Genomic DNA, 16,564 nt, shown 5'->3' with positions numbered 1-16,564 from the left:
GAAACCACTTCCCCCAGTTGGCTTCACATTGAATGTGTCTGTTGACTCATAATTGATCCCATTTTCATCATCTGTTTTTTTTATTTCTTTTATTTTTTGACATATTTGCTCATCTGACTGTTGTATCCATCAGGCTATACTTACAACAGTAAGTTCTTCCTATCTTCTTGCTTCCTTCCCACGTATAAGGTGCTTTAAAGTGTTCATCAGTAAATTGGAAAAAGACATAGATAGATAAAAGTAGCTTCTCTGTTATCAATTCAATCCCACTCATATGGACACATGAAGCTAGATATTTTTATGAAAAATAAATGGAATATGCTTCTAGAGCATTATCTCAGCTTTGTTTTAACTTCCCTGTCTATGTTGTTATGACATCCAAAGCAATGGCAAAATCAATCAATTAGTGTCTGTTTTGTTATTAAAAACTACATTATTTAATTGACTTAAAATGGCGATGGTTAATGTTTCAGTAATTGCTAATTCAGAACTGAGACAACAGGCCAAATCAAGTGGGTTTTTTTTTGACCATTTTGTAATGGCAGTTCATAACACTACACAAACATTGTTTGATGTCCATTGAGTTAGTAATTAAAATTAGAATAACTGCAGTAAATGTGCTGGAATATTCTCCTTGAAATACATAAAATTCTGCCTTTGAAGCTTTGTCTTAGAACAGCCATTTAGTTTGATGTGTGCTGCCTCTGTCTCATTCTAACCTTAAATGTGGCAATCATTGAATGTTTTGAAATGTTTTGCTGCCTCTTGCTTCTCTGGTGCAGTATGGCAGAAATGAGTCTCGCTAAACTCCCCAGTGAAGTGTTATTACAGAGATTCAGGTAGTCATTTAGTCAATCAACTGATTCTGATTGCCTGATATCTTCTCTTTTATGTCCCTAGACGGCATTTATAATTTTTTCACTGAAGACACAGGTTTGTTCTGTAGAGAGGATAATAGACGATTAGTTTTTGCTGCTGTAGATGTTTCTATCCCTGCAGGATAACCCCCTCACCCCCACTGATAGCTGCATTTATAATAACTTTAAAGCATAGCAAAACTTGTTTATTTGTCTTCACACTGTGAATGTGTGTGTATGGCCTGATTATAAAAATGCAAACTCCTCTGTGTCTGTTAGCTGTAGATGTTATCTCACCCACATTCTTTGAGTTGACAGCTGAGTTATCCAAATATTAATATGATTTGGATTTGCGGCTTGTGAATTAATTGGCTTAATGAGAGTATTGTGAATTAACGGCAAGCATCTGCATCTCAAAAGCTGCACCTTTTGCCCTCGGCTCCAGCTGTTTGGTGTAATTTGGAGATGTATACATTTCGATTAAGCCCTTCGACATTGATTAATTAGTTACCTTGCAAATTATAAAGTCTCTAAAGTCAACCCAATCAGAGGAATGTCTGTGCTCAGTGGTTGTTTATTAGTATGAAAAACTGTGTTGCAAAACTGTTGCCATTCCATCATTTTAATTTGTCTCCGGGTCATTTAGGTTTTTGTTTTGTCATTTAAGAGTTTTTTCTTTTGTCACCTACCTGTAACTGTGTTCTGTCTTTCATGTCCTTCTTCCTCCAAATGACCACTCGCATGTGTCATTTCATGTGACTGTGAATGTTATTTGGCTTGCATGGTTCTGATGATCCCCCTCCACACTGCAGAAGGTAACTTACTGTTGCAGGTTTTTTGAAAGAAGACCCCACTCACTTTAGTCGGCGAATCCCAGTTACACGTTAATTGCTTCTATGCAATCATGTAATACACGTCTACCTCAATCCCATTAAAGGACAAATCCGGCACAAAATGAACCTAGGGGTTAATAACATATGTGTCCGAGTTTGACCGTTCTCTGGGATATGTTTTCATGCTAATCGAATGTGACCAGTTTTATCGCAAACCGCTAATTAGCTTACAACGCTAGTCGTCGGGGCACGGCTAAAGTAAAAAGAAATTGTTATTTCTATACCATTAAAAAGGCTCAAAATAGCACCACACTTCCACGGTAGCATAATGAGGGTCTTTGTAAGTGTAGAGACAGTTTATTAAAAAAGATAAGTACCTTTCACGTATACAGGCGGGCGCCATCTTGGGAAAACAGTCCGACCAGTCGAACGACGAACGCATTTCCATGTAATTACATTTCACAAACGTAATTCCTATCGTGAAAGGTATTGTCTTTCTAAACTATCTTTTTAATAAACTGTCTGCACACTTACAAAGTTCTTAATGCTTCAGTTTACATGTAGGGACCCTCATTACGCGACCGTGGAAGTGTGGTGCTATTTTGAGCCTTGTTAGTGGTCTAGAAATAGAGATTTCTTTTTACTTTAGCCGTGCACCGACGACTAGCGTTATAAACTGATTAGCGGTTTGCGATAAAACTGGTCACATTCGATTAGCATGAAAACATATCCCAGAGAACGTTGGAACTCAGACACGTGTTATTAACCCCTAGGTTCATTTTGCGCCGGATTTGTCCTTTAATCAGTCATGTAGATATTTGCCTCAGCAGGATAAATGAGAGAGAGCCAGAGCTGTATTCACGGTCATATACTGTATATAATCGTCAAGAGTGTTTTTAATATCAGCATCGCTTGGAGGATGTTGATAGCACGCTACCTAAAGGGATGTTACCTCTCCTCCTTTTGGGATATGTTCCTATAAATCAAGTGTGTAATAAACACAGTTTCCTCTAATCACAGGAGAATACTTATCAATGTCTACTGCAAAAACACTGCTCCAACCGGCAGCGTGCTCTGGTTCTCAATCAAGGGTTTGTATTCATGCTGAGAGCAATAGCCATCCTGTGCATTGTACTCTACATATTGCTTATCATGTTTAACCTTAGGCTGCATTAAAGGCTAAATCAACTCACTTGGACCGATTTTAACCAGGGTTTTTGAAGGCAAGCAATATTATGATTCAGAGTATGAACACTAACCATTATACACCTCTTCCTTGTTGTCTGTTAGTAACTAATACTTTATTTATGTAGCACTTTTCTAAGCCATGGTTACAAAGTGCTTCACAGTTAGTTAGAAGATAAAAAGATGAGCCAAAATTGTTGAAGAATAAGAACAAATAGGGGCAAGAAAGCATCCAGTGCTTTTGAGAATAAATGGGTCTTGAAAAACACTTTGCTGATCTGACCCGTAGAGGGAGAGCCAAATGCAGCCCAATTGTGCCAAACCCAGTAGATGTAATTGAAAGGATTTTGATTTCAGCATTGTCCTACAGTAGTTAGTAATAATTCAGCAGCAGTTTAAACTAATTCTTCTTAGCTTAAACAAGAATAGAGTGCATTACTAATTGTCGAGACGTGAGGAGACAAAACAATGGATGATTTCTTCAAGCTGTTGGAAAGAAGAGGCGGCATACTTTGGTACTGTTTCTTAATTTAAAAATAACAGGACTGAATGAATGACTTAAGATGTTTCTCAGAGTTCAAATAGGAATTAAAAATGAACCCTAAGTTTCTGCAAATCCACTTTTTAGTTAGTTTGACATTTCAAAAGTCTGATTGAAGAGACAAAAGACCAGAACTTCAGTTTTGTTTTGATTTAACTAGGAGACATCAAGGCAATGATCTCATTCAGACAAAAAATTTGAAAATATGAAAGTTTCACAGATACGTAAAGCTGGCCACCATCGATATAGCAATGATGAAAGACGAACTGACAAAATGTGTGCTAAAGGGAGAATAAGATTAAGGTCCCAGGATTGACCCATGAGGAACTCAAAAGGTCAGAGGAGCACAGTCAGACACTGATGGATACAAAGAATTAGCGATCTTGACCTACATTTCTATTTGACGCAGTTGTTTTGTGTTATGAGTTTGAGATGGGGAAAACCTAGTTTTACAGCAGTTTTACAGCTTTACAAGTAAGTTGTACAGCACAAACATTTCACCCTGTGGTAATCTTTACAGGTAAACCCATTAAATGATGCTGTGAAATGCAAATCTTACATAAAAATGTCATGAATAACCCTTTCCCCTGAAGCCTTATATGACACTGGGGAAATGTCACTCAGCAACTCGGACTGAATCAGATAAGCATGTGGCTTTGTGTCATTCGGTAATTAGTCTGACTTGAGACATACCATCTTGAGGCAAGTGATTAAGCAAGGACAAGTGACTTAAAAGGACAACAACAACAAGAGGCCAATTTCAAAGTTTTCTAATCAAGGTCTTCGTTTTCTTTGCTTTACAATTTTAGAGGTAATGGTTGGCCGACAGAATCTTCTACAAATAAAATAATCTCTGCTTCTTTTTATTGAGCCTTTTAAATAATCTCTATCTTGCTCCTGTGTGCCTGTAGGGAATCCCAATCCTCCTAAACTCGAAGGGGCACTTCAACCCAAAGGCAACTCCCTCAAAGTCAGCTGGATCAAGCAGGACGACGGCGGCTCGCCCATTTTACATTATCTTGTCCGCTATAAACCAGTGAGTATAGGCGATTAGAGCTGAAATAATTAGTCTATGTCAACTGAAGCAACTGCTTTGATAGTCGATTGATCATTTAAGTCATTTTTTAAGCAAAATGGCAACAATTATTTTGGTGCTATCCTCTCAAATATGAATATTAGCTGGTTTTGTTAATCTTTTATGATAGTGAACTGAATATCTTATTTTTTTTTTTTCTAGAAAATTCTTATTGGTATTTTTTACCATTTATCTGACATTTTACAAACCAACAATTAATTGGTTACTCGAGAACTTAATTGGTAGATAAATCATCAATGAAAATAATGACAGTTTGTTGCAGCCCTAATGATTCTAATGAAGCTCCGTAGTTCTGACATCTTCAGAAACCTAATTTAAAATGTCAAAATTATAGTCTTATTCTGTTGTGTTCAAGCCTTCATGTTAATGCATGTAGAGCTAAAAATGAGTTTGCTTGACTGAAAATGAATTGCCATCCATTTTGAAAATCAGTTCAACCAAAAGATGGCAAACATTTTGATCGCTCAAGTTCCTCAAATGTGACAATTGAGAAGCTTTTCCTCGTCTTACATCATAACCAAATTGATTGATTGAAAATCAAGAAAAAGAAACTGTAGATTGATCAATAATAAAAATAGCCATTAGTTTCAGCCCTAAAAACATGTACTGTACTCTGTGTCCTTAGATACAGGTGTCGGAGTGGAAACCAGAAATCCGACTGCCCAGCGGCAGCGAGTACGTGGTTCTCAGCGGGTTAGAGTGGGACACTGAGTACAATGTCTATGTGGTGGCAGAGAACCAGAAGGGCAGGTCCCAGCCGGCCACCATGTCCTTCAGGACCTCCACGGAGCCAGAGGCCATCCAAGGTACCCTTCCTCAGGTCACTCACACTAAACTGGAACTAAACATCCAGAAAACTGAGAAGCCAAACTCAAAGCTCAAAACCAGAGCGTCACATTCTATTTTTTTACTTCTCTTGCTCTGAAAGGTGAATGACAACAAAATAAATCTACACAAAAAAAAAATAGATTTACTGGACGACGGTGAGCCAGAAATGATTTTCCGGCTGAATTTTCTCACTTTAAAGTTTTGACAGCCCCTGCTAAATGAGCTTGAGTTTGCGCTCGCAGAACTGGGACAGGCTCCTTCCACAGAGGATCAAATGACTTCCTCTGAATGATTGTAGTTTTCCTTTAGCTTTGTTTACTGCTAAAATAGCAGCCAGAGTAGATAGTTTGTCCCTGTGTGGAAGCAGCCTTTAAATTGACCCTTGATAACCACTGTTTAACTTACTTACCTTAAGGTCTTAACTGCAGCTGAAGGTTTTTTACCAACCGTACAAAAGAAACACACACACACACACAGCTTGTCAGATTCCCTTTAGGTGCTAGACACTGCCGAGTGCTTTGCTGAAACATCACAGACCATTATGTCTCTCTCTCACTTCTTTTCTAATTCATTTTCCAATCTAAAGCATTCCCCACTCACCCACCAGTTACCATCTAGTCCACACGGTGGAGTTTTCCTCTTTGTGCTGTGCTTTTGCGTTGATGTGTTGCAGTATTTTTTTCCCTTCCCTCAATACAAGAAATTGGTTTCTTTCTGGTTTTTTTTTTTTTTTTTTTCACTTTTGGTTTTCAGACCTGACACATTTTCACTTTCTCTCTTCCTCTGTTTTCCCCACCCTTCTCTTTTTTACCTCTTTGTTTCCCTTCATTTCCCCCCCTCTTCCTGTCTCTTTATTCTCTCTTCCTTTCTCTCTTTTATCTTCTCTCTCAATGTTCCTGCTCTCTTGCCTGGTCCCGGACATTGGTGTGGTGGACCACGTGAACATTTTCGTCTCGCCCTGTGTGCATTTTGGTGTGGTCGGGGCTGTGCTGCCCCACCACCCCCACCCCCCTCTCCGTCCCTCCTCAGTCAATCAGGGCTCTTCATCTGTGACATGCACTTTGGTATCACTCATCTTGTCCCTCATCACTGTACTCCAGCTCTCATAGTTTTCGTGGGGAATTCACACTATAACTGTAGAGGAAAGCTCGCCCTTTCTCTGGCCTGGCTGTCTCTCTGGACACTTTGACTCCTTAAAACAGACTTTGTCCGTGACAGACGTGTCTCTGTTATGGCTGAGAAAGGGTGCCGTGTAGCCTCAGAAAAGACCAGACAAGACCTGCTGAACCAAAGGCAGTGGAAATCCTCCGCCTCCCACAGATTGACTCTGCTCAGTATTAGCACAGCTAGTCATCAGCACTAGACTACAGAGAGGTTTACAGTAATGAACAATAGTGAAACTGAAATGAGGTTATATTGAAACAAAATAGCACTTAGAACAGAATGAAGGCTGAGTGCTGGGCCTGTCCGTTTACATAAACCCTGTAATATATTCTTTAATCGCTCACAAAATGATTGCATATGTACTGTAAAAGGTTTGTAACATTAACGTTCACTTTATTGAAAACAAAAAGACCTAACTGAAAAATGTTTGTAATAATAATATTGGAACAGTTTGACAAGCTGTATACAGAATTATCACAAGGCAACTGTTATTTTGTGCTGTTTACTAAGACAAATAGATGTTTTTGTTTCTCATGCATGTAATGTGTATCAAATAGCATTCACAAAATACCTGTTTTTATACATTTCTATTGGAAGGTGCTTTACTCAGCTACGTTTTCTTCTCCAGCAGATCTTGATTAATGGTTGGTATCTAAAGAGTTACATTTATCTAGAAAAAGAGAGGATATTTTACAGAGTTGACTTTACACAAAGATGCATCATACCCTTTTGTGATATTTGGAAAAGCCTCACATTATTTTTGTCCATAAAATATTGTGCATTTCTGGGTAACTAGCAACATAGTGTACGCTTTGGTTTGCTCTTCTTTCTAATACCAAATAAATGGGTTGAATATATACATTATTTTTTTTAAAGTTTTTTTTCAACAACAGCCGTTTGCATATAAATTCCTCAACACGCCACAAGTTATATCAGTTATTGAACACGAGCCAGACGGCACAGTCTACACATACATCACACTGCATCTCGGTTCATGCCGAGACAACTAGAACGTGTCACTGCTCGTAGCAGGTGAGTTGTTTCTGTTTTATGGAACTGTTACAGTAGCATAGCTGCACTTTTATTCAGTTGTTCCTGGCCGTTTGTATAGAACTGTGTCACGCTACAGTTGTTCAGCACGCTCCCTCTCCTGTCTCTTGTCTGGCAGATTTGGGTGAAGAGGCAGCGTTCTCCATGGGCACCATGCTCTGGACAGGGATCCTTGTCGTAGTATTTGTATTCCTGCTGCTAGCTGTGGATGTCACCTGTTTCTTTGTCAACAAATGTGGCCTCATCATGTGCCTCTGCGGTAAATCAGGCACAGGGACCAAAGGGCACAACTTGGAGGAGGGCAAGGCAGCCTTCATGTGAGTATTGGTGACAACAATTACATGCAGTGCAATCTTTACAAAGTGGCTGTTACCCTTGGCCACATTTAGTAATGCTGTAGGACTCAATTTTCTAAATTTAAACTCTTTATATATGCATTTTATTTTCACACACTGGCAACATAGATGAAATTCTAATGAATATGTTTCTCATTTTACACACTGTGTACGGCAGACAATCAAACCTAAATTAATATTTTCCAACATTTTGTCTAACACTTACACTTTAATCAGTGACTTCCTACATTCCCCAGAAGGCCTTTGTGGACTGTCATTGAAGATGATTAACAATCTTTGCTGAAGGTTTTATGTTTAGACTGATAAAGCAAAAGATAACTGGGGAAGGGTTTTCCATTAAAGAAAAACTGTTGTGCCTCTTGAGCAAAATCAACACCGCTTGTGTTGTCACTGCAGTGCATTATGGTCTGCTCAGTCAGGATCCGCAGGAACAGGAAAAATATACAAATCAATATAACAGGCCCATAAATGAGATGGAGTTTTTAGAGTGGATTTCTCTTTCAGGGAAAATAGGAAGGATGCTGGGTTTAAGCAACGAATTGAACAAATACTCTGAGTTTAACTGACTGAGTTAAAAAGATAATCCACTCACACATAAATACTGTCTACCGCTCTCCTATCACCTTTTCTCATTGTGGCAGACGTGATAACTGTTCTCTGAGATAATCTCTTACCATTTTAACAATATATTTGTCTCTCTGTCCTGCAGGAAAGATGAGTCCAAAGAGCCAATAGTGGAAGTCAGAACAGAGGACGAGTGCACAGCCAATCATAACGCAGCAGGACCAACCGAACCCAATGAAACCACGCCTCTCACAGAGCCAGAGTGAGTAAAAAAAAAACTGGCGTACAGCACACAACTTTTTTACCGCTCAAGTCTTTTTAGCTGTTGTACGTTGCACTCCACTACAAAGAATAATTATCTTATTCAAGCGGACGAAATTTGACCCTCTCTTTAAAACAAAGTTCAGGTCATTCTTGGGTGGAGTCCACTTGAACTGTTGCTTTTCTGTTTGTATTCCCTTTCAGAGCGATTACTGCACTTTGTGTTTCTTCTCCAGCCTTCTGGAGATTTTCTGTCTCATTGTACCAAGGTTGAAGCAATACCAGTTAAAGACACAGAAAGGCTTTTTGTCCTCTTGAGTGTGGTCAAGTCACATGGAGCCATTTGACAACCTCAGCAATTCATCTCTCATTAGCAGCAGTCTGGAAAAATTAGATGATACAGTATGAGATTGTCACTGGTACTGTTTAACCCTTATAGGTGGTTCTGCCTGGTGCTGTAGTTTTCTGCAGGAAGACTTTGTTTAGCACATTAGTTTTCCTAGTCAGTGTACTCCATGTTGGTGTGTGTATGGGATGTATCCTTTGATGTCCACTCACAGCATGGCAACCCTCTTTTTCTTTGTTTCTTTTTCTCACTAGGCTTAATAGTTGCTGTTTTTCAGTTGCATTGTCTACGTTTGTGTGAATTTCTAAAGCGCACTAATCCCTCTGCATGCTCTCTTCCGAGCCACCCTTCCTCTGTCACGGTCACCCTGGTGTCTAGTCTGTGTGTCTCTGTTCTCTCCCTGCTCTCTCAGGCTGGCGGCTTACACTGCTGCTCTGGCACTGGACACCCTCTCCTCCGTAGCCACCAACTCTGACACAGCCACTGCAACCATTGACCCCGCTCAGGACAGCCCCTCTAGCGAGACCACTACCCTCACTTGTAGCCTGTCTACCCCGGCCAACGACCCCTCACCCACCCCCGTCCTGGCCCCAGCCCCGACTCCAGAGTCAAACACTGCCCCGCCGACTCCCCTCTGCTTCACCTCAGCCGTCGAAGCTAAAATGGCCCCGTTAGTAGAGCAGAGAGGAAGTATCACCCCAGAAGAACAGGAGAAAATAACCACTCCTCCTAGTACCCCTGAATGGACCAAAGCTAAAAAATCTGGGACACCCATACCACCGAAGCGTAGACACTCTCCTAAACTTGCCGCGCTGAATGCTAAAGGTAGCCCACCTGTATCTCCACTGGCTGCGTCTTCCTCATCGTCCTCTCCCAATCTCGACGCCAAGAAACCTGCCCCGAGGCCACCGGTCAATAAGCTCCCCATACAGCCACACGTCGTAGACTCACACACCGAGACGCCAGCACAAACGGCCGCCACTCTAGCAACCGCTGCCCCTCCAAAACCAGACCCCGATTCAAAGACCCCAGATCCTAGTGGGTGTAGCCTTACTGCCTTTGACGCTAATAATAGACCGGCTGACAAAACTGTTGATAATAACACAGACAAAGATGCTCCAACTAGTTCTCCTTCAGTGATCCACGGTGCTCCTAATGTCCCGGAAGCTGAAGAATCTGCTCCTCTTGTTGCAGACGTCCCCTCGCCGTTGCCTGTTACCCCTATCCCTTGTGCCCCCGCCACTGTTGAGGCGCCGGTTCCAAATGATCTCCTCACATCGCCGTCAGACACATACAACTTGCAAACCTGTGACGTGGGGCCCAAAAGTGCGGATTTAGAGTTAGAGTTGACTAACGGGACAGAAAGACCCTCCTGGACCCCCGCTGACCTTATTAGCTTAAAGAGCCCGCCCTCTGCCCCCTCTCTGCCCAATGGAGACAGAGGAGACCTCCCCCCCTCAGGCCCAGTTCTGGAGGCGTCAGAGACTCTGGCCAAGACTGCTCCTCCTGTCAACGATGAGTACGGCTCCCTCTAGAGGTTTATCTGTGTGTGTTTGTGTGAGTGTGTGTGTGTAACTTGTATGCCCATTCATTCACCACCGCATCTTGCCATTGACCACACAATATGAACTATTGTAATGGTAAACTGTGGTAATGACATTGGGTTGATTATTAGTAAGATGCAGTGGATTGTGATAGACGAGTGACACCATGGGTCTGTTTCTTATGCTTGTGTGTGTGTGTGTAACAGTTCCCCAACAGTAATATTCACCACAAGAACACTGAAGCCCCTTTCAGACATGCACCTTGTTATTTTACACGTCTGTCTCACGTCTGAGTTAAGTGTAAAAGTCATGACGACAGTATTACTAGCCCAGTTACATTTCCGTAAAACGTCCAACACGGCACAAGTCTGAACTAAAAGCTGTCAGATTAAAGCTGCCAGTGTGCTTCATCAATCCGACTAAGCACTTCTGATGATCAGCTTCGGAAACACCCCCCCCACACACATTTTTCCGAAAACTGATTGAAACTGACAATCTGACGTGCAGAGGGGAAAGAGTACGCAGCGTTTGAACTTTTCTCTCTCATGCTCCCTTTAGTTACACAACTATTTCTGTCACTTTTTGTCTTTACAAAAGCGTGCATTACTATAAATACCTTCCAGCAGAGACGATCTGAAAGTGTGCACCGCTAGTCACATATTTATACGATTATCCCATCTCGGCCCCCTCTATGACAGCCGGCTTTTCTCTCCACCTTTGAGTTGTGGCTGTTCAGAACAGGTTTAATCACTTCTAACGTGGTCGGGCAACACATTTTTGAGCGTAACCCATCCCTAACGTAACGTTAGTTAAATACACACAGAGAAATGAAATGCCCATCTCTTTCCACCTTCATAAGAGCACTGTAAGAAATGTGTCACTTAACTATCTTATGTAACAAAAATGAAATCCGCTTAATAAACCAGGAAACACTGTAAATGAACCAATTTCATGTGGTTGAGGAGACTTTACGCCTCAGTCTCTACAAATGAAATCTTCGGACAAAATCGTTAGGATGGATTTTTCTTCGGCTCACCAAAAAAATAAAAAACAACAAAAAAGCATAAAAAGCAGACTAGCTGTTAGTAGAACAAACACACAAAGTCATGTTCCACATTAAAAACAGTTCATGCCAATGTGTGTCATTAAATCTCATCAGTCACTTTGTTAAGAATATCGATGGCACATGGCATTAATTATTATTAATTAAAGCTTCAACAGGAAAATAACTAGTTAAATCATGCACTGATGCGGCCTGTTAAGAGAACAGAAAGAGCTCTCTTCCTTGATATCACTGCTTTCCGACCCAGCTGTGTCACTACTCCCTCTCGTGCACCAGATGGCAATATCACACAAGCATTGTGGCTTCTTCCATAGTTCCATTCAATTCAGTTTTATTCATAGTATCAAATCATAACAAGAGTTATCTCAAGACACTTTACAGATAGAGTACGTCCAGACCACACTCTATAATTTACAAAGATCCAACAATTCCAGTAATTCCCCCAAGAGCAAGCATTTAGTGCGACAGTGCTGAGGAAAAACTCCCTTTTAGGGAGAAACCTCGGACAGACCCAGGCTCTTGGTGGGCGGTGTCTGACGGTGCCGGTTGGGGGTGTGATGAACAGTGGCAATAATCACAATCACAATAGTCACAATAAATAGTAGTTGTAGTAGTTAATGGCGTAGCGGGGCACTGCAGGGCGTTACAGGGCGTAGCAGCGCACTGCAGGGGGTTACAGGACGTTACAGGGTTTAGCAGGGCGTAGCAGGGTGTAGCAGGGTGTAGCAGGGTGTTACAGGATGTTACAGGGTGTAGCAGGGCGTAGCAGGGTGTAGCAGGGCATAGCAGGGTGTAGCAGGGCACTGCATAACACATAACACTCCTGTCCTCGGTGAATTAAGCCGTAACCCATACCTGTGTGTATCTGAATGATAAAAGGGTATCAATTAAACGGATAGATGAAGCCAGCAACGTTACATACTCCATGTCTGAAAGGGGCTTTATTTTAATGACAAATTGTTTTGTCTCAGGCAGTAACTGAATGCCTTTGAGTGTTGCCTCAATCCTCACCAACTCTACTAAAGAGAACAGAGGCTGGACTGTGTTTTTTCTGCTCTGAACCGCAGAAGAGAGGAGAAGAGCTGCAGGCGGGATCTACATACTGTGCTTCACTGCTATAAGATGAACATGAATATATAGCCTATATCACATACCGCAAGCCCAGGGCTCATTTACTGTGCCATCATAGTCTCTTTGAAGCAGAACTGATTAGTTGACCATATTTGCTAAACACTGTTTTAGATTCCGGAAGGCTAGTGGATACCGGATGAATTATAAGAGTATGCCATTATCTGTTTGTTTAATTTTATCTGACTGTTGTCAAGGTGGTGAAGAAATATGTAAGAAGACCTCAGAATATAAACGGTGTCTTCTTACATATTGGGTGAAGGTGTCATTGAGAATAAATGGTTAAAATTGTGTTCAACTAAAGTGTTTGTTTTGTACCCAGAGATGACCAGGTTTCTAATTTAGCACATTGTCCCCTTTTTCCATTGCAGGAAGATTTTCTCTGATGAGAAAGGCAAACTGGAGGAGACCGACTTATCAAACGTCTTGACGGAGATCGCTGCAGAACACAACAGTGTCATACAGACAAAAAACACCGAGAGCAAAGCATGATGGGCCGGGGAAACCCCAGCCCAATCTAAAACATTTTGCAGCAGCAAAGAGCTAGAAACACTGCAGGAGTTTTGTTTTCCAGTGCCCTTAACTACATATTCCAAACAACACACACACACACACACACACACACACACGTGTCGATTGGTTAGAGCGCACTACGACTGTGCTTTTAGTTCTGGTTTCATTCATGAAATGTTTACTACACCTGAGGAGTTAATCTTGAGATCATAAGAGATTTATTTTATTTTTTTATTGTTATTTTATTTAACCAGTCAGGACGATTAAGGACAATCTCTTATTATAATGGTCGCTTGGTAAATATGTTAAAATTGGACTCTAATTTCTGTTCTGTGCTTTTAGTTTGAATTGCAACTACGCACAAGTATTGGATTATTATGAGAAATGTAAAAAAAAAAGAACAAAAAAAAAACCTGACTATATATAGAAATTATTTTTCTTATTTTCATGTTCAACTGTTTGCATATTTTTTTTATTATTATTATTATTATTATTTGTGGGCTTGTCTCATTAAAATAGCTTGTTCTGCATGTCTGACCTGCAAGTGGTTGTTAAGTTTTGTTTACTTTGTCTGTTACAGGGATGTTCCATCTCTCACAGATACGCTGGCATTGATTAAACACAGGCCCACAGACTGCAATGTTTGGATCATAACCATATTTGTTATGGTTATAAAAAAATACAGGATTAACCCACAGCCAGCTGCAGGGGGAAAGAGACTGAAAGAATCCCACAACACAGCGACAGTGTGCACGATCAGATCAGATTTGGCCCATTTCGTGATCAAATGTATTCCAGTACATCACCGCCTTACCACAGCGTTGGTTAACATATTCGTTAATCAAATGGATTTGATTAAAAAAAAAATAATAATAAAAAAGCCAACTCATTGAACTCCACAGAAAGACACAAACTGCCAGCAGGATTGATTCTCAGCCAAGGGGTTGAAGAACCTTGTATCTTATGAGCTAAATTTACGCCACATATTTGTTTGGAGGGAGGGCAACCACTACGGTAGCTACCGTTTCTTCCTCACATTAAAGCAGATCAATGGTTGTGCTTTTCAAATAAACAAAAAAATTATTAAAAACTCTAAAAAGCATTTTTGTACTATTTAAAAACTACAAAGACTTCTTTTCCATTTCCTGCCTGCAAGCTTGTGCAATGTGCCTGTGTGTCGATAGATTGTCTCGTCATCAGTTTCTATGATAACCTGCATAGCTGTGTCGTGAGAGATTTAGCCTATTGTTTTTTATTTAATATATTGTATTATTAGAAGAAAAGTACGATAAATGGACTAATGTGGTCATTATAACACGTGTAGTGTATGAAATTGTCCGTCTCTGGTCACAGCACTATATATTTGCCAGCTATAGTGAAGGAAGGTGTTTTGAGCCTTGGCATGAATTCAGTCGGTACTTTATAATGTATAAATACAAGGCAGATTGTTTGACAGAAATAGTTCTCATATTGATTTAATGAGTGTTACCTTTGGGGCTTGTTCTGGCATTCCTACACATTGTTTTTATTTCTTTTCCCCCCAGTTGTTATTCAAGTGTTCTGTAATGTGGTCTTTGAATTTTCTTTTTCTTTATTTTTATTTTGTTTTAAGTTTTTGTCTTTTTGTACAAAAATCACTCACCAAGAGCGACTGCTTGACACGTTCCGGGATAAACATTGGCAGGAAGCAGGGTGGTCCCTTATATACGGTCTATGGGTGGTCTATGGGTGGTCCCACCTGAACACGGAAGAGAGATCAAACTTTAGATGAAGAGAAGTAAACACAGACCTGAGGTATATAAGAGCAAAAAGACGAGCTTTACTCACCTTGTACTCCTCTGCTGTTAACATGACCACCTTGCTCCCTCGCCACTTGGACGCTCTTTTTGGTTTTATTGGGTCAAACTCAGAAAATATCTGTTGTGTACAGTCTGAGTGATAACCCATTTGCAAAATAAAAAAAATGGTTTCCGAATCTAATTTTGTCCTGCCCTTTTTTGTCATTAGTTTTATTACATTTTTTTTTTTTTTTTTTCGCTTTCTCAAGAAACGGAGTCCTTGGATCCAGACCATGTATCGACCTATTTTAAACGCTAGATGGCGGTAAATCCCTAATTTTGTATGCCCTTTTGTTTTCGCCATGTCATGGACACACAGGACTATTTACAGAAAGGTTACAGAGCAAACAGGTTATGTTGGGGCTGGAAAATTCCCCGGGCTACTTGTTGAGATAGATTGGGGGAGGGGGGAGGGAGGGAAATAAACACGTGTTACATAATGCATGTTTGTGCGGGAGTGAAGTTAATACTTCCAGGCTAGGATGTCAAAATACTATGTACCAATAAGGGCTGGATATTTTCAGCTCTCGCTACATCTGATGTGAAATGAACCCGCAAACCGGTGCTGTGTCAACAGAGAGTCAACAACCACAGCGGCCCGCACTGACCCGGCACGGCATCCCGTTTCACTCCCCACGCTGACCCGACTGTCCCCTCTTACCTAATTTCATTATCCCCCCCCGACTGTCCTGTGAAATACAAACTGTTTTAAGATCTTTATAGCCTATAGTCAAATCTGCATTAACCAGTGTCTGCTTCTTATTCCAGGACAACAAACTGGTCCTGAGCGGGCTGCCCGTCAGTAGTTGAGCTGCCCTGTAGATGTCACTGATTGCAGCCTTGATGGAGAGACGAGGAGCAGAGGGCGATCATTCAGAGCCGTGACGTCTCCACGGTGATGATTTGCAGCCTGTCAAGTTAGCAGCAGGCAGCCGTGATGAGACAGGAAGTTAGGTGATGGGGCCTTCAAAATAAAAAGTAAAAAAAAAATAAAAAATCACTCGTAAAAAAAGAAAAGTGATAGAATAGAATGATTTTATTGTAGAGCTGGGCAATAAATCATATTATACTAATATCGTGATATGAGACTAGATATTGTCTTAGATTTTGGATATTGGAATATGGCAAAAGTGTTGCCTTTTCCTGGTTTTAAAGCAGGATGCAGCCATTGACTGTTGTAACTGTTCTATTATTTGCCTTTACCCACTTAGTCATTATATCCACCTTACTGGTGATTATTTATCAAAAATCTCATTGTGTAAATATTTTGTGAAAGCACCAATAGTTAACACTACAATATCGTTGCGGTATCGCTATTGAGGTATTTGGTCAAAAATATCGTGATATTTGATTTTCTCCATATCGCCCAGCCCTACTTTATTGTCATTGCACATTGT

General features: G+C 40.7%; 1 protein-coding gene across 7 annotated transcripts in view; it reads left to right on the top strand.

The window, feature by feature from the left end:
- The window catches only part of ncam1b (neural cell adhesion molecule 1b), an 80,958-nt gene extending 65,654 nt beyond the window's left edge, over positions 1-15,304 (top strand). For 4 of the 7 annotated variants that reach the window (XM_028572846.1, XM_028572843.1, XM_028572845.1 and 1 more), the window contains 6 exons: positions 4,328-4,452; positions 5,138-5,318; positions 7,673-7,871; positions 8,620-8,736; positions 9,494-10,600; positions 13,188-15,304. In XM_028572846.1, the coding sequence (XP_028428647.1) occupies positions 4,328-4,452; positions 5,138-5,318; positions 7,673-7,871; positions 8,620-8,736; positions 9,494-10,600; positions 13,188-13,308 (1,850 nt within the window). In that variant the 3' untranslated portion in view covers positions 13,309-15,304. Of the gene's footprint in view, positions 1-4,327; positions 4,453-5,137; positions 5,319-6,369; positions 7,331-7,672; positions 7,872-8,619; positions 8,737-9,493; positions 10,619-13,187 lie in introns of those variants that run through there. The other 3 variants (XM_028572847.1, XM_028572848.1, XM_028572849.1) reach the window with 3 other exon arrangements.
- The last annotated feature ends 1,260 nt before the right edge of the window (positions 15,305-16,564 follow it).

This window comes from Perca flavescens, chromosome 3 (genome assembly GCF_004354835.1).
Source record: "Perca flavescens isolate YP-PL-M2 chromosome 3, PFLA_1.0, whole genome shotgun sequence".
In the NCBI taxonomy this organism is placed as follows: domain Eukaryota; kingdom Metazoa; phylum Chordata; class Actinopteri; order Perciformes; family Percidae; genus Perca; species Perca flavescens.
The sequence above is the reverse complement of the archived record's forward strand: the minus strand, read 5'-3'. Positions and strand labels throughout refer to the sequence as shown.